Genomic DNA, 26,323 nt, shown 5'->3' with positions numbered 1-26,323 from the left:
TCCCCGGTCCCTGATCCCTTTTATTCCAATTTGGCCCACCAAACCTGTGCCATTCAGCAAGGAGAGTACTGATGAGTCGTTAGGTTACGGAGAGTGCTCCGTCCCAAACCGATGTCGGATCCGACGTTCCCCGCCATATCCCTAACTTCCCCGCCTGGAGCATATGCTCTGAAGAAAGAAACACTGCCACGTCGGATACAAATGCTCAGTCATGGCGTCGTTATCCAAGAGAGATTTGATGTTGGCGGTACACGATGCTCCAATCATAACACGACTAGGGATAGTGTTAGAACTGAAACGTGGTAGAGTGTTCTATTCTTACCTGGCCGGGGCGAACAGTACAATGACTCCGGCCTGTCGCCCCGCGGTCACCACGCGCGACCCTCGATTGATCCACGCACTTGGTCTACCGACAACTTCCCGTTTGTACGTTCGATTCCCGGGAGACCGTTACGGGTGTCGGCGAGGAGCGACGTGCACAGGAGAGGTCATTGAGCAATGTCGCACGATAAGGGGGCCGCTGCGGACCGGTGCTTATCGATAGATGGATTGGAAACGCAACCAAGGCAGTTGGCTAGCACTGAATCGAGTGACGGCAGAACAAAGGCCGGTGGGCACGGAGGGAGCACAAGACCCGGAGTAGAACCTCCTATTGTTTCCAGGCGAATGCTCGGACAGGAGAACCGTCGCAACCAGCTAATCGAAGAGGGACAAGACTGACCATCCATTCGCCCTCTTGAATGGCCGCGAGGTTGTTCAAGTTCTCGACAATCACACCTCCTGAGCCAAGCACCTCGTCATGTACCCCAAAGTCGCCTGCTCCATCGAGCGTAGCGTCTGGGGACAGTGTATCGACGCCAATGACCTTGACACCGCGCTTGAGGATCTCGACTGCGGCAGCACGGGTCAAGTACGGATGGTCGAAGTATTCGTTCTGCCCCCAGTACTGCGACCAGCCGGTGCGGATGAGGACAATATTGCCAGGCTTGAGGAGATCCTCAAAGATCGCCATATCCTCCCAGTTGATCTTCCCCTTTGCGCCCTTGTAGGACATGTCCAGCGCCGCAGCGCGCCCCACGAACAACTCAATCGGCAACTCGTCAATCTTCTTCCCATCGGCGAAGAAGTGGTAAGGTACATCGACGTGCGTGCCGGTGTGACTGCCCATCTGCAAACGCTGGACGTTGTACCCGTTACGGGAGAGCTCTGCAGCTGGGTAGCAGATAAATTTTGGGTCCCCAGGGTAGATCTGCATCCCCATTTGCATCGGATGTGACAGGTCGACGATGTCCTTCATTCTTTGTAGATAATTAGATGCAAAGTGGTCGTCAATGTATATGCAAAGTGAACTGCAATGTTGAAGTCGACTTGCTGGACCCTTCATATTGACCACGGAAGCATTCACTGCTCTGCATCCTACCCAGCGCCTCTCTGTCGTTGTCTGTACGCCGGCCATGGGAGCCGACCAGTCAAAGCCCTCCCAAGACGCAGAAAAAATCGTCTACGGCGACCAGAGCAGTGTGAACGTGCGTCCCATCTCCCAAGAGTCGAAGAGAAGGAACTAACGACGTTCGTTGCATGCAGTTCTCTGCTGACTTGCTCTCGCACCTCTCGGACACCCATGCTTCTCCACACCCTACACCCGAGCGACAGGAAACACTTGATGCGCACATCCGTTCCCGGATTCATGCTGAGCTCCAGAGACTGCAGCACGAAGAGACAGAAGTGAGAGCAGAGATCGAGCGTGTGTTGGAGAAGGAGAACTTGGATAGGGAGGCTGCGTCCGTCTCCGCCTCCGCCCCTGCGGAAGGGGAGGGGGAGGAGGGTGCAGTAGAGGAGAAAGAAGTCGCTGGGCCGGGAGCGGTGCACAGCGGGATACTGAGCAGGGATATGGAAGAGCTGAGGAAGAAAGTCGAGAGGTTCGAGAGTGGGAAGATGATGCGTGGTGAAGGGCGTGAAGAGGTGAAGGAGAAACAAGACGCTCTGGTCGCTTGCTACAAGTAGGTCTTCCCTCGTACTCTGCTCTGAAGTAGCTGATGTTGGCAGGGCGAATCCAACACGGTCACTTGATTGTTGGCGGGAAGTAGGGGAGTTCAAAGCATCTGTGGCGAAATTGGAAGATGTACGTCTTCCCTTCCTGTTCCCTTCACATCTGTTCCTTTCCACCATATCCGCGGCTTCTCCTTTATCTACGCCCCTTCCCTTCCCCCTTTACGTATCCATTCCTGTCTTTGTTCATGATGCTAACCCACGCACAGAGATACATCCGATCATTCCAATAGCCTGTACATCCCTAGACCTCATCTCCCATCACGGCAAATCTCCGCAGATGGACAGATGAACCAAACCAAAAACTTAATGGATGCTTCTATCCTTTCCTTCCCGTCTCCATCGTGTGGAGGGGAGACAACGCAAAGCAGACCAAGGTGGGATGAAACGATGACGCATACATTCCCACCATTTGTTGAACTACGAAATACACTCTTCTCTACTCTCACTAACTCAGTTCACTACCACTATCACCCAACCTGCAGGGCTCTGTTGGCCCCGAACCAAAGGCAATGAGCAACAGTTGGACGGATATCGACAAAAAGGTAAGGAAGGATCGGCGTTCAAGATTGGAGAGGGGACAAGGACAAAACGACAAAAGAAAACAAAGTCCATAGCAGTACAAAGACAACAGCAAGCGGCGTTTCCAAGCTTTCATAAGAAAGTCGGCCTGCGAACAGTAGATACGTGACCAAGAGCCCAAGAGAGCAAGATTCATAAATAGATGACGCTTCCCAGAGGAAGGAGAGAATGAGAGAATCAGGAGAGAGGGTTATGCTTCCTCCCCGCTCGAGCTCTCCACTCTACTCCCTCTCCAGATCATCTGTTCCTCTGCGTTTGGGACTTGTAGTCCTTGTCCTTGTTGTCCTTGTCCTTGTCCATACCCGCGTCCGTGCGCACCAGGCGACACAGGCATGGGATGTTGGTCCGCCTCCCATTCCTTTGGTTGCGGCTGCACGCTCACCGCACTGAGCCTATTTACCCTGCCGTCCGCTTGTGTAAGGAGGGAGAGGTTGGGAGTGGGCGTAGTTGCCGCTGCGTGGAGCGCGGCCAGGCTGGCGTTTGTCCGGCCTTTGGAGGGCGATTTCCGGAGGAAGGGAGGGGTTGGTGGGGGGGAAGAGGGGGAGGGGGTCTTCCTTGATCCTGAAGCTGTTTGGGTGGGGGTGGTTGAAGCAGATGCGGAGCGGGATGATGTCGTACGCGTTCGTTCGACCGGCATAGGTACTGGAGGGCCATACACAGCAGGAGCAGCACCGGGCGGCCTGCCGCCCCTCTCTTCCTTCTTCTCTGCGGTGTAGCTCTCCCCTTGGCTCAAGGGTGACGGTCGGTAACTCCCTCCCGAGCCTGTGCGCGCGTGCGTCGCTGCTAGAGCGGCTTCATGTCGCCGGGAAGGGCGGAAGGGGCTCTTTTCCGGCTTGTCCGGGGACCGGACGCGCGGGTGCTCGGCGTCTTCTGGAGGGGTGACGATTATCTTCCCTATTACTGCTCCCGCTGCGGCAGTCGTGCCAGTGGCAGCGGCGTTGGGTCCTGCAGGAGGGCGTCGTGTTTGCATAGGTGGTTTGGATGGAGCGGTGTTGGGGTGCACGATTTCGAATGAGACTGTCTTCCCGTCCCGGGTTAGGAAGGATGAGCCTGTGGAGGAGGAGATGTGTTTCATTGACGGTCGTCGGGGCTTCTTCATTGCGTTTTCTTCGGCCAGGCGCTATACAGGGGTTAGCACGCAGGAATAGTGACATGAAGGAGGAAAGTAGGAGGGGGGAAGTGGGAAGTGTAACACACCTTCTTCTCCATCTCTTGGTGCTTTAGAGACCTTCCCCACCAGATCCAACCAAAGACGATCAGCGCGACGATGGCCATTCCCCCCAGTGCACCTCCCACAATCGCGCCAATGGGGATCCCATTCCCCTGACTCGTGCTGGCGGGAGTGGATGTAGGCCCAACTTGGTAGGTGACGGTGACGACTGAGGCGCCGGTTGGAAGAGAGGGCGCTGATCCTTCCGATGCCTCGGGGTTTGTGAGGAGGTCTGTGGGTAGTTGGGAAGCTGATGAGAAGGTTTCTGTGCCGCCCAGAGTGGCGGAATCTGAGTTTGACATCTATGCGATTGTGGTTGTAATTTGCTGATGATTTGTAGTTGATAATTGTTGAAGATGATGGTGGTAAATGAATGACAAGAGCAACAGAACGGAGTAAAGCAGGAAGCGAAGGACAGCAGAGAGAGAAGGGTAAAAAGGGACAACAGACAGGTGAATGAATGGAATGAGAACGACAACGAGTCCGAACAGCGCGGCGTCTGCAAACACTTGGACAGCACCGCCTCACGTAACATCAAACGCCATCAGTTTGGGTTAAAATCTTTTATATTACATTCGTTTGAAGATAAATAAACTGAGTGTAAGCAGCATAACCAACGTAAACAAGCTATTATTACAACCACGTATCCAGTACAGAGTTATATAAACAAAGACATACCCCTTCTCTACATCTTTCTCTACCCCCCCGACTAGAATCCACTGCATACCCAAACAACATTATTCTAATCCGTTCTATGGCCTATCATATTTTCCCTACATCCTATCATCTAAACTCTCCAAAAAGCAGATAATCACACCCAGATTGACCCTGCAGTTAACGTTAGCCAAGGGATGCAAAGCACGATGCAAAGGGAACACCGCAGCCGCCGACGGAGCGGGTGAATCTCGGAAGCGAGACACAGCCACTTACCGGGTATAGTATGACCAGCTGAAGATGAAAGAGCGAAGGGGATGGGCAAGGGATGGAGGGCGACGTCTTCTGTGGACGATGACCATCCTACAGAGGACAAGGCCCCTCGTTCTTCACTATACTTTTGCTTCACCTGACGATGATGAAGAAGAGGAAGAAGAGGGGGAGATCCTCCTATCCCCCGGGGTGTGTACAGCACTCGATGCGCTCAGACTCAGGCAACCCAAGTCCGGAGACGAAGAGCTTAACGTGAGGGATTGGACACGGTTTGGGATCGTTGTCCAGTGTGTTGGGGATGGACCGGATGCCGGTAATGAGGGAGGAGTGGCAGATGATGAAGTGGAAGTGGTCGGTGAAAGGAAGGGAGATGAACTGGTAAAATTAGTCTGCTGGGCAAAGGTGGACGAGGGAGCTCCACCAGACGCTCAGGTCCGTCCCCCTTCCCCTCTCCCAGAATCATCTCACACAAAGCAGAGCGCTACTATTTGCCCCTACCTCTCTCGTTCCTTCCCCTACCTCTTCCAGAACAAGCACAGGATCGCCATCCGCCCTTGTCGCCCACTGCCGCTACATACCGTTTTCCTACGTGCTCTTTCCAGCTCTGCGTATGCGCTCGCCCATTCCAGCCCGGAAGTCGTGAAGGACAGACTAGTGCAGAGTAAAGCTCTGCTTAGACTCGGCGGCATTGTAGGGTTCTCCATACCCGAAGAAGGACAGAACGGCCACTCGAACATGAACGGCTCCTCAGCACAGTTCCGGTACACCTACCGCGTCCTCCTCCCCGAGCCTGTGATGCAAGGTATCCTTACTCCCTCTTCATCACTATACGTTCTCGCCCCTCCTGAGGGGACAGAAGCGGAGGACGACGAGACGCCCACTCAGAGTATCTACCGGAGCAGGGCAGGGAGCTTCAGCGACGGAGGCTTCTTCGATCGCCGAATACGGGATAAAGGTGTAGATAGGATTATGACTGAGGGAGAAGATGAAGGGGATGAGCAGCTAGAGATCGACGCCTCTTTCCTGGCTAACTCTCTGCCTCCTCTTCCCTCCCCTTCTTTACCCACATCGATATCTCTCTCCTCGTCCCTCAGCACTCTCGTCCGCGCGCCGGTAGAATACCTCCCTCTTCCCGCACCGTGGACCTCAAGTTCAGAATCTGTCTTCCTCCGAGCAGAAGATCTCGCCCGCTCGGGCGTCTTCTCCGGGGATTGGGTGCTCCTCTCCTCCCCATCAGCAAAAATCCTAGCCCGCGCCTTCGCATCCGACAACATCCCCCCTGGTCCAGCAGTGCTCCTCTCCCCCTCTCTTCTGCACTTCTTCCCCCCAACTCACGCACTCGACCCTCCCCCTACCCTCCGTCTTCTCTCCACGCCCTTCCAGTCCCTCCCTCCCCCCCTCCCTATAGCGCAGAGCGTTACCCTCGCTCGTGTCCCCTCCCCAGCATCGACGAGCAAGCGCTTCCAGCCTCTTTTCCTGCGCGCACTCAAGAAGCTGTTCAAGGACAAGCGACTGATACGGCAGGGACAGGTACTTGCAGTCGTGGTGAATAAAGACGATCGGGCGCTCCTCAGGGAAAAGGAAGATGGGGAGGTAGATGACCAGTTGCTGGACTATGAGTGCGTCTTTCCCCACTATTGGGGGCACTAACTAAAGGGGCTTAGGTTCCCCTTTCCTTCTTCGTCACCTGACACCCCGGTATATTTCAAGATAACCAACATCGTGTACGACCCTCCTTCCTCCTCCGCTCAAGCAGACACCTACACCCTCGCAACGCTCGGCGAGCTTGGATGCTGGTTCGACCCTTCCCAAACACGGATGGTCCAGTCAGGCGTGGAGCACTCCCTCGTCCCTGCCTTCCCTCTCCCTCTCCCTCCCGCGCTCCCAACAGCCCCTACATCCCCATACCCCAAGCTACTCCAGCTCGCGGCTGCGTGCCTTTCCCCCTCCGCCCTCGACTACCAGCTCCAGCTCACAGTCCTCCTCCGGGGCCCTCGCGGCGTCGGCAAGCGCACAACCGCCTTAGCGGTCGCCCAACGCCTAGGCATGCATGTGCTGGATGTGAACTGCTACGAACTTGTCGGGGAGTCGGAGGCGGTTACGGAGGGTACGTTGAGGGCGAGGTTCGAGAGTGCTGCTGCTTGCGCGCCGTGTGTCCTCTTGCTGAGGAACCTGGAAGCGCTTGCCAGGACCTCGCAGGTGCTTGAACAAGGCAGAGGTAGGTCTTCTTCCAGAACATGATATGCTTGCTAAGCGCGTGTAGAACCCTCTATCGCCACCGCCTTACGGGAATGCGTGGCATCCCTCCCCTCAGCCTGGCAGGAATCCCAGTTTCCTGTCATACTCCTCGCTTCCTCCTCGGAAGGGGATAAGATCCCCCTCAGCATCCAGGCGTGTTTCAAGCACGAGATCAACTTTGATTCGCCTGACGAAGTCGAGAGGCTAGAGATACTGCGCGCGCTGTTGAAGGGCGAACGAGTAGCGGCCGATGTTGAGCTTAGAGAGATTGCAGCCCAGAGCGCTGCGCTGGTTGCGAAGGATCTGGTTGACCTGGTTGGGCGGGCGAAGCTGGGTGCCCTGGAGCGCGCGACCAAGGAGCTTGTAGACGAAGAAGCATCAATAGACGATATAGAAGATGCTGGGATCGCTCTCTCCGGTACGGACTTCACTTCTGCTCTTGCCGAGTCCCGTGCTTCCTACTCGGAAAGTATCGGCGCGCCCAAGATTCCCAACGTCTCCTGGGACGACGTCGGCGGGTTGGCAGAAGTCAAGGCCGATATCCTGGATACGATCCAGCTGCCTCTCGAGCACCCGGAACTCTTCGCCGATGGGCTAAAGAAACGCTCTGGGATCCTCCTGTACGGACCTCCAGGGACGGGCAAGACCCTTCTGGCCAAAGCGGTCGCTACGTCCTGCTCGCTCAACTTCTTTTCCGTCAAAGGCCCGGAGCTGCTCAACATGTATATCGGTGAGTCTGAAGCGAATGTACGCCGGGTCTTTCAGCGGGCGAGGGATGCCCGCCCTTGTGTGATCTTCTTCGACGAGCTGGACTCCGTTGCGCCCAAACGTGGGAATCATGGGGATTCAGGAGGTGTAATGGATAGGATCGTCAGCCAGTTGTTGGCAGAACTGGACGGGATGTCTGACGAGACAGGAAGCGCAGAGGTGTTCGTTATTGGGGCGACTAATAGGCCGGATCTCTTGGATCCAGCATTATTACGTCCCGGAAGGTGAGTCACTGGGCTGTGTGTAGATGCTGAACCTCTCCTGACTTCTTCACAGGTTCGATCGCATGCTGTATCTTGGAGTCTGTACAACGCACGAAGCACAACTCAAGATCCTCCAAGCGCTCACCCGCAAGTTCCGGCTCGACCCAAGTCTCGACCTCATGCGGGTAGCCGAACAGTGTCCTTTCAATTACACGGGTGCCGACTTTTACGCACTCTGCTCCGACGCTATGCTCAAGGCCATGACCCGAAAGGCTGAGGAAGTCGACGCTAAGATCGCCGAATGGAATGAACATGGACCGGTAGATGGGCATCCTCATCCCATGACTCCGCAGTATTATCTCGCCGAGCTCGCCAAGCCAGAAGATACGGATTTTCTTGTATCTCAGAGAGACTTCGAGGCTGCTCTGGCCGAACTGGTCCCGAGCGTTAGCACGAGCGAAATGGACCATTATGCGATCGTGCAGAAAAAGTTTGCTGGAGATACGATCAACTCTCAAGCGAATCTGGATCGAAAAGGCAAGGGCAAGGGCAAAGCCAAGGCGATTGACCCGCCAGAAGACGAGTACTTCGGAAACCATGTCACGCTTGCTGACGAGATATGACGAGCATAGACGTAAATGACATTAAAATCTGGACTGGCGTCCGTTAGCTAAGTAGAAATCAGTTGTAGTGGTATATCTGTTCGTCACATCATCGCACTAATGATACCCCTATGTAATTGTTATAGCGTTGCACCATGTTTCTACAGACCAAGTGCTCTCCAGAGCCCAATGGCTTCCATTGCGTGCTTGAAATTTTGTCCGATCACACGGCCCATGCCGAGTGCGGTAGAGTGAGGGTGCTTCTTGACAGGCTTGGCGGGAATGTTTAGCCTCCAAGCCCTTTGACCATCAATGAATAACTCGAAGATGAGCTTGGGGTGCTCCTCGTCACGCGTATCCACCTCAAACGAGCCCCTAGATGATATATCAGGTGGGGCTCAATGACAAAATTGAATATACGTACCACTTATGTTGCCCTTCACGAACGTAACGGAGCACCTTTTCTTCAGGAACGACTTCCTCTGTGACTTCAATCTCGTCCTCTCCTTGCTCGTTCTTGACCACCCGCTCAACAGGACGAGTCCACGTTGCCGTTGTCTTGGCCGCCGTGTCAAATGTTGAATACAAGGGTAGGTAGAACTGGTTCAACGGGCTCGTCGAGAACTCCAGAACATTGCCGCCTGCACGACCCGCGCTGGCTACAGCAGCAAACTCGTGCCTGTCGCCAGAGATAATAACCACGTTTGGCACACTCGCCATCTTCTGCAGCACTTCGTGCCGTTCTGTCGGGTAGCCGGCCCAGGTATCCGTCTGACCGTCGATACCATGCCACAAAGTGGTGAACGGCACGGAGGAGACGACAAACTTGAACGTGTGGGTATTGTTCACTTTGGAGAGCCAGTGATTGAAATCGCTCAGCTGGTGCTCTCCGAGCATCGTCGCTTTATCCCCGATCTCCTGCTCGACATTGGTTCGGTACCGCCGGCAGTCGAGTACGAAGAAGGCCGAGTCTGCATACTCAAAGTTATAGTAGTTCCCGCCCGGCCGGATAGGGGCGTAGTTAGCATTGTTTTGATAAACCTCGTATGCGTTGTTGGCCCGCGGGAAGGGAGCGGCAGAGTCGTTATCATGTCCAACATAGTTGTTCGTGATCTCGTGATCGTCATAAATGTGAAGCGTAGCTAAAACAGATGGTGAGTGAAAGACAAAACAATAAAGTGGCAGCACTCACGGAGATGTTCATAGATCTTTCTGTAGTTGTCACTTGCATACACCCTCCTATAAAGTCGCCTATACTTCTCTAGATCGTCTCCTCCATACCTCGGTACATCAGCATATATGAAGTCGCCCAATAACAGGGCAAATTCGGTGTTCGCGTCGCTTTCTGGGACTTCTTCCTTCGGCTTCCCCTTCAGTACACTTTTGAACAAGCTCACAGCATTCTCCAAGTTGAGTGGCGGAAGGGACGGCACCGAAGAGACAGGTAGACGAGCGCTCGCGGCTTCTTGCGGGGTCTCGCTCACCAAAGTCACGCTTTCCGCCAGAGGGGTTTGTGGAACCTCCTCCTGCTGTACGACCTCTGTCGGCTCAGGCGTCGGCTCGTTATCCATAGCCGTCGTAGCTTCCTCGGCTGGCGCCTCTGGAGAGGGTGCGGTCTTGGGTGACGCCGACACAGGCTCGGATTCAGGTTCGGTACCGTAAACATTGCGCTTGGGCTCTTTAGCAAGCACGGAGGCAAGTAGATCAAACCCTCTGATTGATGGGGTAGAGGATAGGGACGGGCGATACGGAAAGTTGGGCATCTAAATGCTGTTAGGTAGATAATGAGAAGAAGATAAATGACGAACTAGGCATGACGAAGCGATGAACTTAAAGTGTGCCGCATTGCCAGCGGGGAAGGTGCGGAAAGTGAGTTGTCCTTTAGAGACAGGTAGGATAGTCGAGTTGGCGAAGGCGAAGCGGTCTAGACACCTTCATCAGCTTGAAGCAAGAGTTCGCCAACCCTTGAGCACATACATTCATACTCGGTCGCGGGGAGCAGCTTATCCAGCTGAGCCACCCCAACCCAGTCGTTCTCCTCCAACAGTTCCACCTTCGGTCCCTCATTCCAGCTCAGTTCAACTGGCCCCTCAACTTCGATGCCGATCGCCTGCACGTTCACATTCTCGCGCCACCAGACGTGCACCTCCCAGCTCTCCTGCTTCAGGAGACGCTCCACTCCCTCAACCTCTCCTTCACGGTTCAGTTCGTCTGCGGCTGGCATCACCTCTAACAGCGGTGGGAGAGGGTACCGCAGCACGAGCCGGGCAGAGTGTGGGGTGACAGCGCCGACGCGAGCATAGGCGAGGTCGGGGAAGGTCTGGATGAACGGAGTGTAAATAAAGTCCAGGGTGAAGAGCATCAGGATCAAGTTGATGAGGAGGGCAGAAACTCGTAGGGAGAGGAAAGATGAGGGAAAAGCAAGGGCGAGGTTGGCGAAGCTGTCCGTGACTGACACCACAGGGTCGCGCTAAATGAAGACTGTCAGCGTACATTCAGCAGAAGGGGAGATACAAGACGCACAACGATGGTCTCGACTTTTTCTACAACCACGATCTCCTTCGCCTCCGTCTTCTTCGGCTCCCCAACCGTCCCTTTTGTGCCGTTCGTCTCTTTCTCTTCCACCTTCACCTTCTTATCAACCTCCATGACGGTCACAGTATCCACAACATCGACGACCTTAGGTGTTGGAACATCTTTCTTCGTAAGCTCCCCGACGGTGAAGAGCAACAGGTGTGCAGCAAAGAGGACCGGTATGGCTATGGTGAACCCAGGGACTGGGAGCTGTAGCGAAGTGAGCGCATACGTTGAGCTTTTCAGCTGAGGACATACCAGTTCAAGGAACACATAAGATGACAGCCTGAGTAGACATGATATGATAGTTATGAGTAGGGATATGAATAGCGGTGGAGTCGCAGCCATCTCGTCGTCAAAGTAGGAGGAGGAAAGGAAAGTACAACCAGCGGTTAGCGTTACTATCGTGTTCTAAGTGGCAGTGCTGTGGGGCTGCTGAATATGGGGAAGCGGGCGGGTCCTGGTGGGAGTCATCTTTACGACCATGTCACACCCCGAACGTATGTCCCTACCTCAACCGTTCGCAGAGAAGGACAACAGTACTCTATGACAACAGTACTCTATTTCCTCCCATGTACACCTTGGGATCTTCTCGGGCCCATATACGGCCTGGAGTGAAGCACGGAGTGTCCATGTTCTATGTTGGACAAGCTTGGCAGGTGGCTATCTCTATCACAGGGGACGTCGTTAGCCACCCTACCCATCCCTCCATTGTTGACAGCCAGGGCCAACCCGTCCCCCCAATCACCTGGAGCTTTCCCCACGCTGGCTCAGGCCCCACTGGCTGGATCTCGTTACAAGGCACACCGCAATTTTGGGTTGGGGACAATACATCCCTCCTGGTCTTGGCATCATGGGATGTTCGAGTGCTCCATCCCTTTGATACAATATCCGGGATCCTCCCGAAAGCTTTCAGCACGCTCACATTCACCTACCGTCTCACTTTTCGGGTCGATGGCACGGTTGAGGCCACTCGGATCCTTGGCTCGTCTAGACCCATTGCGCTGACAGAGCGTCTGGCCTGTTTTGCAGGCAAGAACGGCCAGCCTTGGGTTCATGTGGTTACTATTGATGGCCTCCAGGCTGCAATTGCACAAGATGCGCTGGTAAGCAGCAGCTTCAGTTTTTGCCCAACGTGCTCATGCTTCTGTAGCACGGGACCTTTTACGGCGCGTTCATAGAGCCTGAACGGCAACTCATCCTCCTGACCACTGAATGCGATGAGGTCTGTGTCTACGATTACGAGAAGCTTATCCAGGCCTGTACCTCCCCTCCGGCCAATACCCAATCTCTGGTTACCGAGCAAAGAAGGGCCGAAAAAGTCCGAATACGGTCTTCAGAAGGATACCAAGAAGCTTGTATCCCTCACCAAGTGTGGTTTCTTTCGCACCCCGATTCTACTTTGGTCATGGCCATGCGGCGAGACAAGGACATTAAGCTATTCGTGCTGCAGCCGGGATCTGATTCACTGCCTTCTTCATGGGCACATCTTCCCATCGCTGACGACGAATATATTAACTCTTTATGCCTATCGCCGGACGGTTGCAGCCTCATCTATCTCCTTCGGCAGGAGGGAAATGAACCTCGCACGGTCTTGCGAGTCGCTCGTCTCCCATCGTTTCCAGCGACTCACTCTACGAAACGAACCGCCCGTTGCTCCGACCCTCGGGACGTGTGTGTCTCAGATGACACTAACGGCGACATCTTCCGGCATTGCAATAATATGCATGCAATGTCCCTTCCCAACAACAGCTCTGGCTGCAGAGTTCTACTCGGTATCCAAGAGACGAAATTGTGGCTGGAACTAGACTTGAAGATTGATATCTCACGGGACGTTACTCCAAACGTGCCAGTACCACCGGAACTGGCACTTGTCAACATTCCACTCCCAAGTGAACATGACGTCCAGGAAACTGTGAGCCCTATTTAGCCATTATCAGAGTGCAATGAGTATCTGATCCCTGCGTATCTGAACAGTTGCGACTTTGGGCTCTCACAGCGGCTGGCGGGGTGATCGAAGAGGCTATGTTCCAGCAGTCTCTGAATACTGGAACTATACCCTCTGCAATGATCGAGCAGCAGGAAGTCACACTCCCAACATGGACTTCTGGAGTCGACCGGAGGGCTTAGGCCACGTTTTGAAGAGGAGTTTCGGCGTTGTACGGCCCTTATCTGCTAAGCTGTTAGCTCAGGCGCATTCGTCAATCTGTGGATCTGTGCGACGCCCACACGGCACGTGGCGCGGTACTTTGCGATTCTCGAACACACCGAGGAACCGTCCCATTCTAGCCATCGATACAACTTCAAATTTTCCGATGACAGCGCGCAAGTGGCTTACGAACTGGTGCGCACTCCTCTATCAGAGTTCAAGCAGTTCGAGTGGCAAAGGGAATATTTCAAGTCTATCCATCCTGATGCCGGCCGACGTTCCACAGCAATCGCGGAAGACATCACATTGTTACTCAACAAGCGCAAGAAGATCGGCGCACGTCGCGCCGCCGCCGTTCGAATGGGGTGGTCCAAAGGCAGCGACGACATGCTAGTCGATTAGGGTTTATCCGGTGACTAGTTCCTGTCCGATACATCCAGTAGGGTGCTACGCTCGAGGCCGTTGTGTTCCGCAATTTAGTCACTATCGCTTGCAGCTCCTAGCGATTGATGTTAGAAGTCCCTTCTGATATCGCTTGGAGCACTTACATCTACATCAGATACATGCATCATCGAGTCAAACTGTTCTTGATATGGCATCGTCCAGGATGGAGAGGGAGAGACAATGAAGTGCTTCGTCAGGGTTTGCAATATCACCTCGCGGAGTAGCCGCACGGTTGCCCCACACTCACGGGTTGGGACATTGGAAACTTCTTAGGCGCCACTTTGTACCCATTCTACAATGCCCATATTTAGATTCATACAGACCAATCGTTCAGATTTTCATTGATTGCTCCTCCTGCTACATCTGCTAGTCATTTCTACAAAAGTTAGAAGTCGACAGCAAATGTCATAACAGTAATGCTTGACTGGGGGAACGTCTACAAGCATCCGTCAGACAGAGTTCATCTAGAATCATCAAAGAAAGCTTCACATAATTGAACTCGCTCGAGTCCACAATTCCAAAGCTGCTCGCCACTGGGGTGATGACATCGGGCGTCTCAAGCGTGTTGCTGATGTTATACACGCCCGGAGTAGGATACAGCCCCGCCGATAGCTGCTGGGCAGTACCAAACCCGCCAATTACAGGGAAGTCAAAGAAAAGGTTGCCAACGAGATCCGCTGATCCGGTGTTGACGACCTTGAGGAAGACGAGCTGATTGGTTGCGTGGTGAGATGCCACCCAGTATAGCGGCGCAGTCGAAGGGGAAGGCTCGGGGATGGTCGCAAGGACGTGCGTGCCGAGATTAGTAGCAAAAAGCTTTCGGACATCAGGATTGAGAAAGGGTTTTGTAAGAGTCAAAGAACCTGTTGGTTATAGTAGGACACTGACTTAGCTACGCTTCTAGCGCTGAACGTGATGATGCTGAGCAAAAGCATTCAGTCCGATCGTGCATTCTACAAAAAAAACACCTTACTCCGGTGTCCACTGATACGAGTTGACATTTTGTAAGCTTGGTGCATCTGAGAGAAACCTCTCAGCTTCACAGATTTTGTGGCTAACTCTCTGACATACGCACATGCAGAAGCGAATACCACATCCGAATTTCTCTCCATTCCCGTCATAAACGCTGCCTCCTATGACATGCGTATCGGTTCCTCCAACCTCATCAGCGCCACAGGCCACTCACCGCACAAGCACCCTCCAGCGTCGGGTACAGCAGCCGACCACAGCTTGGGCTACCCAGCTCACACCCTGTCTCTGTGCCCGTGACCGCATATTCGCCCATGAACCATTGGGTTCCGTTCCGCGGATAGGTGTCGAACATGTAACTGTTGTTGATGAACCAGCCGGGGGTCGAATATTGGTGGACTGAAGAGGGAAGATGTCAGATGCAAAGAGGAAACAAGAGTAGACGAGGACGAAGGTACAGTCAATCTTCAGATAAGGCGGATCAAGCGGAAGTGAAGGCGGTGAAGTTGCGAGGAACTGCAAGCTGAGATGAGGGAAAGAGGCGTTTATCCCATCGACAAACATCTGCCAGCGATACGCCTGATAACTAGAGTCATATTGATGAGCAACCTTCCAACCAACCTCCATGAAAAAAAACTCACGAATCGGGTGCGAATTGGTCCTCGTTCCCACTGCAGCTTCTTCAGCGGATCTCTGGGTCCAGATGAGAGGCTTCTTACACTTCGATGTACGTCAGGTTGTATGGTGCTGGATGTCCATATTCTGCACGAAGAGCGGCCCATTCGCTCGTCTGCATGCTCGATCTCAGCGTCAAATCAGTCAGCGCTGAAAATCATGACACACATTCTCAGGATCTGTGATGAAGTGAATCTCATTAATCACATCATCGATATAGGGCTGCAGCTGGTCTTGAGGCACGATCGGCCAGTCGGGAAGGTCGCTGTAGTTGCCGATGCTCACGCCAGCCCATACACCCAGGATCGGGACCTATGATGAGATAAGAGAGATGATAAGAACACCAGCTAAGTGACTAACTGCCTCGAGGTCTTCGATCCAGTCGAGATATTCCATTAGGCCAAGACCGTCGGTATTAGGGTATCCTGTTTCAAATCAGCAAGCAGGGTAGAAAGATAGCGATTGATGATTACCCCAGTCGCCAACCCTGCCTGGGCGGTTCTCCAAGGGACCAATTGTTTCGTTCCACTTCCACCTCTGCTCCCATGTCTGTCCCTCCAAGTTATTCCCTCCGGGGAACCTCCACAGCTTCGGACTCGTGTCAAACAGCGCTTGGGCAAGATCCATCCTCAGACCATTCTCTCTTCCCCTGAACGTGGGTGGGAAGAGTGAGAACATCCCAAAATAGAGTGTCTGTCCCGCAGCGGCAGCGCCGTCCACAGTCACAGTGAAGAGGTTGTTGTGGTCCGGTGCGGAGTTGGTGGGTGATAAGATGAAAGTGAGTTTTTGATAGGTATCCTTGACGTTGGAGAGGGTGACACTGTCGTAGATGGTGCCAGAAGCACTCTGAAGAGCGACTGTGACGGACCCGCAGTAGCCGGGAGACTTGACATACAGGGAACCGGTGTAAGTCCAGCCGGCTTGGACGTTGATTCCCCAGTAGCCAGTCTATCTCCATTCAGCAAGTAACTAAAGAGGTAAAAAAGATAAATACATTGGCGAACCTAATTGGACCTTTAGCCGTCTTTGGGATGCTGACTTGCAGACTGTTCGGCAGAGCACTGGAGACCCCGCTCGTTCCTGCTGTGACCGTCAGGAAAGCACCGTTGATAGACTGCCATCCCTGCAACCTAAAAAATTCAGGTTGTGTACAAAGTTGAAGAAAAAGATGCAGACGCTGCGCCAGTGTTGGGAATCACGCCCTGTAAAGCGCGGTTCTGCAACAACTCGGCATATAATCCTCCATCCCCGCTATGGTTGATGTCTTCCCACATGTAACCATATCTGCCAACGATACTTAGCAGCTTCACAGGTGTGGATAGAAAGTGCAGATACAAGGTTGGAGATATTGTATGCGTCATGTTCTGTGTAATTCGCAGATTCAGCGCGTTGGGCGGCGTGATTTGCCCATTCGCACTGGCAGCCAACGCCAGCGCCCAGATGGTCAACACAGATCCCAGCATGTCAGACTAGAGCTGGCAGGAGACAGCGGATCAAGAGGCAACAGATTGTGCTAGGAAGGAACATCGTATTAACAGCTGCTTGAGTACACAAGCGGGGTAAAGACAAGAGGAGTGAGCGCTGGGCAAAGCGTATGTCCGAGCGGTGCGATCGGTCCGGTATAGAACACTCCCACGTTCTGGATTGTACTGGCAGGCAACATCTAATACAGCATCAAGTCCGAGACGAAGAATGCCAAATAGATATGCCAGCCATACAAGAATCGAAGCAAGTTGGGCATCATGTGTCCTGTTCGTAGACATGTTGATGTGAGAGAAGCGAATCGAGTGACGCGCACACAGAGCGACCCTGTGCGTGTACCTTCATTTCTTCGAGCAATCTACAACTATTTCTCCTGTCTCCTCGGTCTAATTAAATACAATGTCTGTCGAGCCGCTACCTATTCGTGATCGACCCACACTCAAGCAAATTGAGAGCCTGGTAGCCCGTTTAAGACGGAGGTGAGTGGGTCGTACTCCATTTCGGACTGGGCTGAGAGTCGAGTCAGGCAGGTCATAGGCGCGCAAGAGACAGCACTGGAAACTGCGCTGCTACTACGACAAATTGTATCAGTTGCACGATTCAACAACATAGATCAACTCATACAATTGATCAAATCCATCGCAAGACGTTTAACAGATGCGAATCCAAAAGGTGCGCCCGGATTCAGTGCGTTCGGCACCAGAGCTGATGCCTTGCAGAATTCGCGGTGGGGAACATAGTCCGTCGTGTTCTCCGCCTAATTCGAGAGGAGAGCGCAGCGGCACTCGGCGTACCGCCCGACGAGCCCAGCACCTCGTCCTCCCCCGCACCTCCTGGCACCCCCTCCTACCCTAATCCATGCGACCTCTCCGCCCGCCGATCGTCATTGCGCGCCAACAGCCTCGCAAACTTCATGATCATGGGTAACCAGCGAGTTCGGCCTCCGATCGAGATGAGGCACGAGAGCAAAGACTTTGAGCATGGGGAGAGGGGGATGCATGAGGAGCATGTACAGGGATGGGACGGAGAAAAGAAGCCTGTGGCGATCACGGTGAAGCCGCTGTTGATACAGGCTATACAGGAGGTCATCGATGAGCTCGAGACGGTGTACGAGAACGTGGCCAAGACCGCAAGGGATCATATTTACGACGGGTGGGCTCTTATTCCCATCGAAACATAGATGTATGCTAATGCGCTGCTACAGGGAAATCATCCTAACACTTTCCTACTCCCGCACCATTGAACAGTTCCTCAAGTCCGCCGCCCGTGATAGACACTTCACCGTCATCGTGGCCGAGACCGCGCCGAGTTACTCCGGACGGCAAATGGCGACTGCCCTCTCAAGCCTGAACATCCCAACCGTGCTCATTCCGGACAGTTCGATCTATCCGCTCATGCCAAGGATCACAAAGGTCATCCTGGGCGCACATGCGATCCTCGCTAATGGAGGGTTGTTCACTCAGACCGGGTGTGCATTGGCTGCCGCTGCCGCTAGGGCGCACTCGACGCCTGTGGTTGTCTGTGCTGGGCAGTTCAAGCTCACTCCCGCATGGAACTTGTATCATGAATATGCTGCACTCGACTTTGCCGGTCCAGAGAAGGTGATTAGCTTCGAGGAGGGCGGCGGGGGAGAGAGAGCCAGCAAGCCCCTTGAAGTTGTCAACCCTGTATACGACTATGTTGCTCCAGAGTTGGTGGACGTATTGATCACGAATGAGTGCGTGTTCTTGTTCTTGGGTTACTTGGTCGACTAACGCGCTTACAGCGGCGATCATCCACCACCATATGTATATCGGTTGATCAAGGAGACGTACGACGATGAGGACTTGCAGCTGTAGCGTACACCTAATGTTAATGATGCTGTGGTATGACCACGGCGATTTTTATGTTGGCGCAACCCAACCAGTTCGTGCCAATTGCAAGAATCTTGTTAACGACCGTCAATGGTATTACGACGACAGGAGAATCCGAGATAATGGTGCCCAAGGGGAAGATAGACAGAGTCAAAGGAAGACGAAGGATTACATAGCGCAAACGCAGAAAGGAGCGACGGGACCCAATCCTAACGAGTAGTGGGGAGAGTGGTGCAGCGCAAGTGAAGGCAGGGCTTTTAGCCGCCTAAGCCCGCATGGGGATCACGCGATGCCCGGCCCAACTTCGAGAACTTCGAGAACATGGAAATCTAGTCTAAGCAACGGTGCAGCAGCCTTGGGAGGCAGCGCGATCCGCATACGGGTCTTCATTCTTGTTGACGGGGCCCCAGACGGAGGGGACGAGGTAATCCTTCGTCTGTCTGCAGTAGCGGATCAAGCTGCGTAAGGCATGAGATACCTTCACCCCAGCGAACTAAGAAAACACCAGCGCACCTGGTCGCAGCCTCGCTCACCCTCATCCGGGGGCGCTGCAAGTCCTCCTTCAACCGCTGGTTGTGCTCCGTCAGTCTCCGGAGCTTGAGCTCGCTCATGCTCTGCTTGTGCGGGCGGTTGTTCATCGTTGTTGGAGAACGGGGGGTGATGAGCTTGTCCGGTTTTGGCTGGGGGTTCTTGGCAGACTGGGAACGCGCGTGTAGATGAGTGGTCCTTCCTGATGATACTGGTGCTGCTGGTGGGGCAGGCGGAGATACGCGAGTGGTGTCGTAATTAGCAGAGTGTGGAGAGCTAAAGCGGTACTCGCCGTTGGCCATGGTGAGTACGTCGCACGATGCTGGCGAGAAAGCAAGAAACAGACTCACAAAAGTGACTTGCTGTTGTTTATAACCAAGTCACACAATGAAAGAGTGAAGGTGAATGTGGTTGTGGTAGTTAAAAATTGCCCACAATCGACGAAGGAAGATGAAGGGACAATATGACAATGGGCAATAAACACCAAATGGACGACCGCAGAGAAAACGGAGCCTTTTGGTCGCTATAGCGGAATCAGTCGTTGCAACCTTCTTTCTCGTCCTCCCATTATGGCGTTTCTCTCAAAATACCCATTCCAAGTTGAATGAGCTTTCATTCTTATTCTCCCAGAGAACAACTTGAACTCCCCGAGATCTATTATCTCCACAACTCACGGAGAAATCAAGGAACCGCACGACTCCACAACGAATATCTGTTCTCCCGGGACAAATACATCACGTGAAATGCAATTTACTGAGGAAAGACTGCCTTAGAAAAGACGACAGAAGGAAGTCTAAAAAAACCAGCACGTCGTAGCTTCGTGGGAAGCTTCAGCGATTCCTTTCGCATGACAGGTTCCATAGATCAGAATTCTGCACGTCATAACTAGACCTTTCGGCGGCCGAGATTTCAGAAAAGCATGTGCGATAAATTATATCCTTGGAGCTGGGATCTACCTGACCATATGGGAGTCTATATTACAGTGTCTTTTACCAGACCATAGAAGAAACGAAGCGCGCGCATATGGGGCAGCGCAGTTATTGCTGATCCTTGAACACATCTACATACCGGTTCCGTATATTCTTCTTCCCTCCCATGGCGCGGGACTGTGGGCGGGAAGGTGGTCCGCCGACTGACGGGGTTCCACTCGAAGGGGGAGGCGTCGCAGTCGGTGTAGTCGCTGTGGGAGTCAGAGAAGAACCATCGTCTGAAGCAGCAGTGAAGGACTCGGCGAGACCGGAACGCATGCGTGGAGGTACAGCCGACATTGCACGTGGCGGGCCCCCAGCGGCTCCAGGTGGTGGGTGTCGAGCTGTACCATTCGCCATTGGCGACGACGGCAGAGAACTCCTACCAAACTCAGAGCTTAGACGCGGACTACGGGCACCACCGGGAGACACTGTCTGAGCGCGCGGTGGAGGCGTTGCAGGCTTGGGAGGCTCGGCGCCCGATCCAGCCTGTAATATGAGTCAGCGCAGCGTCGAGACAAAACCACACAACCACATACAGATTTGTTGACCCACCGCTTCAGCTCTTTGTCGTAATAGAACGTATTTTGATCTCCCAGATTAGCCTTGACAGGCGGGCTGTGAAGATCTTCGTCCTTTTTGGCTCCAAACCAGCCAGAGAACCAGCCAGATGATTTAGCAGCTAAGATACATTGAGTACGATGCAGCAGCCGTGCAAAAAATTATAGTTCTTACCAGGCTTCTTTTCTCCAGGTGAGGTGGGCTTTTGCTCCTCCTTCTTCTCTTTCGCAGCATCATCCTCAACAGGCATGGGTTTTGGACGTGAGTTGCCAAATCCAAGATCATCGTCCTCATCATCGAGCGAGGTCGCATTTTGCGATTGCTTCGGCTGCTGGGAGACCATCGGAACAGGCATGATATCATCCATCAGGGAGATGAACTCCCCTGACTCAGTAGCCAAGGCCGAAGCTGGTTGATAGGTGTCCATTGTGGGTGTTCTCTCGTCCATCCCACTGGCATTCCACCACCCACCACCTTGAGATTCCGATTCCGCTGGTGCTTGCGGAACAAAAGTGGAGATTCCATTGTCGCCAGTTTGTTGGAATGTAGACATCGTCGCGTCCGCAGAAAACATCCTTGGCGGCGACACTGCGCGAGGCCGAGGCCGATCCATGGCGGAAGCCGCTCGGTCGATGGGGGTTGCGAACGGTTGCGGCGCACTATAGCGCATGCTCATGGCAGAGCCAGTCCTTCGCGCTGGTGGGGTGATGGACTGGCCCGCGAGATTGGTGCTTGAACCATGTGGAGAGGGATCGGTCGATGGGGCCGCAGAAGAAATAGCGCTGTAGTGCGAAAAAGGTCCGACGGGGCCTTGCGTGGTAGTATCCGAGTTTTCTTGCACCTCGACCTGTCCTTGTACCTCCCCTTCCCCTGCAATGAACTTGCTTATGTTTGTACCCACCCAAGATCCAAACCCATCGAGAGTTGGCTTGGGCACTTTATTTGCCCAGAAGCCAACAGCTTCTTGAGGGGCCTGGGTCAGTCGATCCTGAATGTCCTTCATCTTGACAAGAAGCGATTGCGCGTAGAGCTGGTTGGCTCTGCCTCCGCTTAGCTTGATCGTTTGCTGGATGGAGTCAACATATCGGATCGCCAGGTTCGTATGTCCCATCTCTGCGAGGTTGATAGCATGCAGAAGGCGGTACGGCTGAAGATGAGGGAGACCGATGAAAGAGTCTTGTCCCTTCGTGGTCAGCGCTAATGAATAGGCGAATTCCACAACCTCGGACAAACGGATGGTATCCATGTCGCAATGAAAATTGGGTACCTTATTGGGATTGCTTATGCCAATGAGCACCATTCTAACTGAAGGAGCACCTGCTGCACCAAACGGTGACGTTTGCGGCGAAAGGAGGTAGCTGATACGAAAATTAGCCATCGCAATGAAAGGTGAACTGGACATCATACCAGGCATGTGCCGCCTCGATCCAGTTGTTCATGATCAGGTAGTCGCCGAGCTGAGTCAACGCAGCCGAACTTCCCGCTGAAGCATTAGAAAGGATGGTGGCTGCAGCTTCTCGCCACTTCTCGAGGGACCGGATGGGTATATTTGACGCTAACTCTGGCTGCGGGAAGTTTGGTGACATGGGCGTTATGTGGTGCACTGGGGGAACTGCAGGTGAGAGCATGCCATGCAACCCAGAGTTTTTCATCAGAGACTTTGGCGGAAGCAGCTCTTGGACAGCAGCTGCTCCATTCCCAGCGAAAAGGCTATAGGCAATCCTGAGACTCTCATGACCACCCGCCCTGTCCAATGGAGACGCGAGCTCATAGCGGAGGAACTCGCCTACTGCTTCTTTCCATGCCCCCTTGTCGATACTGCTTGATATTACGAGAGCATGTGCCCACATCTTCTCGTCCAACGCATAATGCACCGCTTCGCGCCGTTGTCCTCGAAGAAGTAAAAGCCGCAGCCGTTCTAATGCTGATGGCCGAACACTGTAGATCATAAGAGGCTCTTCGGACGTCATTTGCGCGGAGGAGCCCATGAAGGGGCTCATCAGACCATCTGAGGGAGGCGGCGGTACTGGTGACTTGCCTACACCAAAGCTCCTACTAAACACGGAGGGGGCGACGAGGTTGTTCGATTCTGGCATCGGGACAGGTGCATCACCAGTATCAGGGACCAGCACAGCTCGAACGGCGTTATCGATGACAGGGCTAGTTTCAATCAGCAATATGTTGCGTAGAACAGGGGTGAAACTCACCTTCCGGATATTTTGCCATCGTTGTCTACTAAGACTTTCAACAGCTTCACCAGCAATAGCTTGCCTTCGGCCGATCGCCGAGCCACTTCATGCTCTGGTCCCGCTGCCAAATACGCCAAACCGCTTTCAATTTCAGTTGCGCGATCCTCAAGATATCTTGTTACGATTGGTTTCTTCGATTTGGATGCTGCTGATGCATTCCCTCTGTTGAAACCGCCGGTTAAAGAGGCCGAGGAGGGATCAGCGAGCAATGGGCCTGGGAAAGGTGTCGATGACGATTCCACTGCGGATGCAGGGATGACGTTCTGCAACAATCTGATATAGACAGCACGGGCACCGGGTTTAACCAAGCCCATAGATGAGGACGGGGCTGAGAAGCAGGTCAAGAACTTTCCTCCTAGTCCGAATGATATTGTCGGAGCCGACGAGTGCTCCCTGCCCAGCGGATCATCTGCCGACCTGGATGTCGAAGGGGCATACAACGAGGGAGCTTGCGAGGAATCACCTTCAGCCCCATAAACCGAGGGCATGGATGAAGACTGAGACATTGCGATTCCTGGTGCATATGGATCGTGCGGTAGTCCGTCATAGGTGAACCGCGATGAATAAGCTCCTCCATAGTCAGATAAATCGCCGACCTTCGTTTGTGGAAGAGATTCATGCCCAGCAAATTCAGGCATGGGCAACGGAATACCCGCTGGCGCGGGAGGCGCAGCGACTCGAGGGGGCGGTGCATACGGGTCATAAACCATATCGCTTGCGGGTGCGAAATGGCTTCCTTGGGGAGCTACTGGAACATCATCCAGCGGTTCATCAGTGAAAGACTGGGTGGCCTCCGTAGGTGGTTGATTAACCGGGTTGTAGTCATGCTCATAGGACTGCCACTGGGGTTGATAAGGTTCGTAATTCTGATATGAATGTTCTGTGGCAGTCTTGTTAATCTGCTCCTCTTCTGGCTCGGACTCGGGCACGGGTACTTCCTCGATTGGCGGGAGGGAGGTCTCTGAGATGAATGCATCGAACGTCCCGTAGTCATATGTCATGGCAGAGCTCCCTTCGCCGAATGTAGGTATGTCGTCGAAACCGTAATTCTGACTCGGCTCGATATGGGTACTGACCGTCACAGCATGATCGAGTTGCTCATGGTGTTCTCTTGCATCCAAGGAAACAGGTTCGTATTCCGCCATCGTACTATGTGTAGTCATTATTTCCACTTCTGGTGTGAGATCTTCTCGACCGGGAACACCACCGAAGTCAAGAACAGCCGTATGCTCCGGCCTAAGCTTCAGGTCTTCCTCAGCCTGGTGCGATTCCCCTGGGTATGGTGGCTCAGGATGCCCCCAATTCGGTTCTTCCTCAGCTGCGAAAATAGGATTCGAGGCTTCCCAAGCATGAGATTTGGCGTCCTCCTCAGGTGGTGTGGGGTGCTCTAAACGTTCGACAGAGGGGTCCTCCTCGTTTAGGCTTTCCTGCTCCGTGGAAAGCATGGACTGTGGTTGCTGCGCTATGCCAAAGACGTCATAATGAGCTGCCGGCTCGAAAGGCGGCGGCTCTGTGTAGAACGAAAAACCTTCAGGGGACGGTGAGGCATGGTGAGAAGCCGCTGGAGGGGCCACGGACTTGTGGTGTGCAGTGTGGGCAGGTGGTAGACCGAAGGCGTGTGCAGAAGGTGGAGGACCAGGCGGCGGCGGCGGAGGCCCCGGTGGACCAGGAGATCTCAGCACCTGGCCAACCGGTGGCGGTCCATGGGGAGGAGGGGAGAATCCTGAAGGCAGGCCGCGTGAAGACCCGCGCGAAGGCCCGCGCGGTGGGCCAGGGGGAGGTCCCGGCGGAGGTCCAGGAGGCGGTGGCGCGGACATGGCCATAGAGGCTGCAGAATAGAGGTCTGGACTTCTCATACCGTATGAGCTTGTCGGCGAGGTCAGTCCATCGCCCTGCCGATGCCGTGGGACAAATCGGCTAGGAGGTAGAGGTGGGTCATATGCATTCGGTGTTTGCTTGTCAGTCATCGTCGAATGAACCGCCGCAGTCTTCTTCTCCGGGGTGACCTTGGCTGGTGGGGCTGGCTGATCATATACACCATATCCATATGAACTGCTCGATCGCACATGCCTAACCGTGGGTTTTGCAGAACCTGGCGGCACTTTAGGATTGTCGGCTGGTTTGTAGGGATCGTACGCATCTGTTGAAGATGTTGTGGCATAGATCTCCGACTGGGGTTGTCGATGGCCAGTTGTACCTGTAGTCGGTGCGAGAGTCGAAGCAGAAGGCACGTATGGAGATGCAAATGCTTGTTGTGATTGTGCTGCTGGCGCATATGCGGGTTGCGGAGGGGCATACTGCGCGACAGGAGGTGCTGCTGGTTGTGCGGGAGCGTACGGGTTGTACATTGACAATGGCGCATACGCGGAATACGCATGAGACTGCTCCTGTTGAACCTCGCCTTGATCGACTTCGACGAAGGTGGGAGGTAAAGGAACAGCGATTTGGGGAGAGTAAGGGCCGGGTGCAGTTTCGGAGACAGTACCATATGAACTGTAGTCGTGTTGTATGGGATCCCCCGACATGCCATTAGTTTGTGCTACTTACGTATGAGTACACGACACATCTTCGATAGCTGATGAAGGCTCACTATTTGTCCACTCTGTGCCTTCTGCTCCTTGATCAATCATGTCGTACCAAATCCAATTCCCATGCTCATCCCAATATCCTTGCTGCTCCCAATTGTTGCTCGCCTCACTGTCATGGTGGTGCTCAGTCTCCTGAACTTCCGCGGTAGGTCCATAAGTGGTGCCACAGAACCCAGCAATGTCCGAATTCGTGGCAGTCTCATGCAGGCGAACAGGTTCACCATGTTGCAAAAAGGGATCGTTGGAGGCGCCTTGATGACTAGCCGTGGTTCCAAAGAGTTCAGCAACCGCATCGTGCTGTGCAGACTGTGACGGTGATTCCTTCGGGCTCCCAACGTGGGAAAAGAATGGGTCGATTACGGAATCTGCGCTGCCAAAAAGCGACGCGGCAGCGGCGACGTCTTCCTCATTCTTGTCTACCGCAGACATTTTAAAGAGGAGAATTCATGGGCGAAGAGGTATAACGGTGAGGATATGCGCTTGACGTTAGGTGCAAGGGCGTCTCCCAAAGTCCACGACTGGATGCAACCGGGGACGGAACCAATCTCGCGTCAATGAAAGCTTCCGACGACGTGGAAGATCAATCATCAGCAAGCAGTCGGAGATAACTATCCCAACTCGTTAATAGCATTATTATCGGCAAATATACACCACGTTGTATACATCCCTCTGCATCTGCGAAGAACAGTATTCCCTGTCTCGTG

General features: G+C 53.7%; 10 protein-coding genes across 10 annotated transcripts; 4 read left to right on the top strand and 6 right to left on the bottom strand.

The window, feature by feature from the left end:
* Positions 1-48: 48 nt before the first annotated feature.
* DACRYDRAFT_92905 (cyclase family protein) lies at positions 49-1,297 on the bottom strand (the record flags this gene model as incomplete). The annotated part of the gene is made up of 2 exons (XM_040777113.1): positions 49-274; positions 323-1,297. The coding sequence occupies one exon, from the start codon at positions 1,295-1,297 to the stop codon at positions 650-652; it is 648 nt and encodes a 215-aa protein (XP_040632566.1). The 3' UTR covers positions 49-274; positions 323-649.
* A 139-nt stretch (positions 1,298-1,436) lies between these two features.
* DACRYDRAFT_20085 (uncharacterized protein) lies at positions 1,437-2,345 on the top strand. The gene is made up of 4 exons (XM_040771788.1): positions 1,437-1,526; positions 1,585-2,000; positions 2,047-2,122; positions 2,259-2,345. The coding sequence occupies exons 1-4, from the start codon at positions 1,455-1,457 to the stop codon at positions 2,280-2,282; spliced, it is 588 nt and encodes a 195-aa protein (XP_040632565.1). The 5' UTR covers positions 1,437-1,454; the 3' UTR covers positions 2,283-2,345.
* Positions 2,346-2,821: 476 nt separating this feature from the next.
* On the bottom strand, positions 2,822-4,143 carry DACRYDRAFT_104154 (uncharacterized protein; the record flags this gene model as incomplete). The annotated part of the gene is made up of 2 exons (XM_040767883.1): positions 2,822-3,751; positions 3,829-4,143. The coding sequence occupies 2 exons, from the start codon at positions 4,141-4,143 to the stop codon at positions 2,822-2,824; spliced, it is 1,245 nt and encodes a 414-aa protein (XP_040632564.1).
* Positions 4,144-4,962: 819 nt separating this feature from the next.
* DACRYDRAFT_92903 (AAA-domain-containing protein) lies at positions 4,963-8,545 on the top strand (the record flags this gene model as incomplete). The annotated part of the gene is made up of 6 exons (XM_040777112.1): positions 4,963-5,200; positions 5,246-6,387; positions 6,433-6,986; positions 7,032-7,998; positions 8,051-8,467; positions 8,497-8,545. Exons 2-6 carry the CDS (start codon positions 5,504-5,506, stop codon positions 8,543-8,545), a joined length of 2,871 nt encoding a protein of 956 aa, XP_040632563.1. The 5' UTR covers positions 4,963-5,200; positions 5,246-5,503.
* A 195-nt stretch (positions 8,546-8,740) lies between these two features.
* DACRYDRAFT_86672 (uncharacterized protein) lies at positions 8,741-11,228 on the bottom strand (the record flags this gene model as incomplete). The annotated part of the gene is made up of 6 exons (XM_040776783.1): positions 8,741-8,954; positions 9,004-9,721; positions 9,772-10,342; positions 10,388-10,503; positions 10,557-11,049; positions 11,103-11,228. The coding sequence occupies 6 exons, from the start codon at positions 11,226-11,228 to the stop codon at positions 8,741-8,743; spliced, it is 2,238 nt and encodes a 745-aa protein (XP_040632562.1).
* A 432-nt stretch (positions 11,229-11,660) lies between these two features.
* Positions 11,661-14,057, top strand: DACRYDRAFT_113725 (uncharacterized protein). Its single transcript, XM_040769687.1, has 3 exons — positions 11,661-12,259; positions 12,307-13,068; positions 13,131-14,057. Exons 1-3 carry the CDS (start codon positions 11,726-11,728, stop codon positions 13,281-13,283), a joined length of 1,449 nt encoding a protein of 482 aa, XP_040632561.1. The 5' UTR covers positions 11,661-11,725; the 3' UTR covers positions 13,284-14,057.
* Positions 14,058-14,131: 74 nt separating this feature from the next.
* On the bottom strand, positions 14,132-16,853 carry DACRYDRAFT_104150 (glycoside hydrolase; the record flags this gene model as incomplete). The annotated part of the gene is made up of 14 exons (XM_040767882.1): positions 14,132-14,182; positions 14,236-14,562; positions 14,610-14,667; positions 14,720-14,765; positions 14,822-14,879; positions 14,933-15,114; positions 15,174-15,301; positions 15,357-15,386; positions 15,435-15,505; positions 15,559-15,702; positions 15,751-15,815; positions 15,864-16,338; positions 16,385-16,520; positions 16,567-16,853. 14 exons carry the CDS (start codon positions 16,851-16,853, stop codon positions 14,132-14,134), a joined length of 2,058 nt encoding a protein of 685 aa, XP_040632560.1.
* A 418-nt stretch (positions 16,854-17,271) lies between these two features.
* DACRYDRAFT_86670 (nagb/rpia/CoA transferase-like protein) lies at positions 17,272-18,710 on the top strand (the record flags this gene model as incomplete). Its single annotated transcript, XM_040776782.1, has 5 exons — positions 17,272-17,351; positions 17,399-17,544; positions 17,592-18,024; positions 18,077-18,589; positions 18,638-18,710. The coding sequence occupies 5 exons, from the start codon at positions 17,272-17,274 to the stop codon at positions 18,708-18,710; spliced, it is 1,245 nt and encodes a 414-aa protein (XP_040632559.1).
* Positions 18,711-18,795: 85 nt separating this feature from the next.
* DACRYDRAFT_62256 (uncharacterized protein) lies at positions 18,796-19,675 on the bottom strand. Its single transcript, XM_040775693.1, has 3 exons — positions 19,604-19,675; positions 19,239-19,529; positions 18,796-19,183 (listed from the first exon to the last, which is right to left on the bottom strand). Exons 2-3 carry the CDS (start codon positions 19,361-19,363, stop codon positions 19,060-19,062), a joined length of 249 nt encoding a protein of 82 aa, XP_040632558.1. The 5' UTR covers positions 19,364-19,529; positions 19,604-19,675; the 3' UTR covers positions 18,796-19,059.
* A 506-nt stretch (positions 19,676-20,181) lies between these two features.
* DACRYDRAFT_98302 (uncharacterized protein) lies at positions 20,182-26,098 on the bottom strand. Its single transcript, XM_040777521.1, has 6 exons — positions 25,622-26,098; positions 22,990-25,570; positions 22,190-22,942; positions 20,957-22,140; positions 20,761-20,903; positions 20,182-20,710 (listed from the first exon to the last, which is right to left on the bottom strand). Exons 1-6 carry the CDS (start codon positions 26,046-26,048, stop codon positions 20,291-20,293), a joined length of 5,508 nt encoding a protein of 1,835 aa, XP_040632557.1. The 5' UTR covers positions 26,049-26,098; the 3' UTR covers positions 20,182-20,290.
* Between the last annotated feature and the right edge of the window lie 225 nt (positions 26,099-26,323).

Source organism: Dacryopinax primogenitus (genome assembly GCF_000292625.1).
Source record: "Dacryopinax primogenitus strain DJM-731 SS1 chromosome Unknown DACRYscaffold_2, whole genome shotgun sequence".
Lineage (NCBI taxonomy): Eukaryota > Fungi > Basidiomycota > Dacrymycetes > Dacrymycetales > Dacrymycetaceae > Dacryopinax > Dacryopinax primogenitus.
The sequence above is the reverse complement of the archived record's forward strand: the minus strand, read 5'-3'. Positions and strand labels throughout refer to the sequence as shown.

Bases quoted from the DNA above. Each gene is read 5' to 3' on its own strand.
- DACRYDRAFT_20085 (XM_040771788.1), top strand. From the start codon at position 1,455: ATGGGAGCCGACCAGTCAAAGCCCTCCCAAGACGCAGAAAAAATCGTC. The intron at 2,001-2,046 runs GTAGGTCTTCCC...TGATGTTGGCAG, and splicing joins GCTCTGGTCGCTTGCTACAA to GGCGAATCCAACACGGTCAC. The intron at 2,123-2,258 runs GTACGTCTTCCC...ACCCACGCACAG, and splicing joins CTGTGGCGAAATTGGAAGAT to AGATACATCCGATCATTCCA.
- DACRYDRAFT_113725 (XM_040769687.1), top strand. From the start codon at position 11,726: ATGTACACCTTGGGATCTTCTCGGGCCCATATACGGCCTGGAGTGAAG. The intron at 12,260-12,306 runs GTAAGCAGCAGC...ATGCTTCTGTAG, and splicing joins CAATTGCACAAGATGCGCTG to CACGGGACCTTTTACGGCGC. The intron at 13,069-13,130 runs GTGAGCCCTATT...GTATCTGAACAG, and splicing joins AACATGACGTCCAGGAAACT to TTGCGACTTTGGGCTCTCAC.
- DACRYDRAFT_62256 (XM_040775693.1), bottom strand. From the start codon at position 19,363: ATGAACAACCGCCCGCACAAGCAGAGCATGAGCGAGCTCAAGCTCCGG. The intron at 19,184-19,238 runs GTGCGCTGGTGT...TGCCTTACGCAG, and splicing joins GTGAGCGAGGCTGCGACCAG to CTTGATCCGCTACTGCAGAC.
- DACRYDRAFT_98302 (XM_040777521.1), bottom strand. From the start codon at position 26,048: ATGTCTGCGGTAGACAAGAATGAGGAAGACGTCGCCGCTGCCGCGTCG. The intron at 22,943-22,989 runs GTGAGTTTCACC...GATTGAAACTAG, and splicing joins GATGGCAAAATATCCGGAAG to CCCTGTCATCGATAACGCCG. The intron at 20,711-20,760 runs GTATGTGGTTGT...CTCATATTACAG, and splicing joins AGCGGTGGGTCAACAAATCT to GCTGGATCGGGCGCCGAGCC.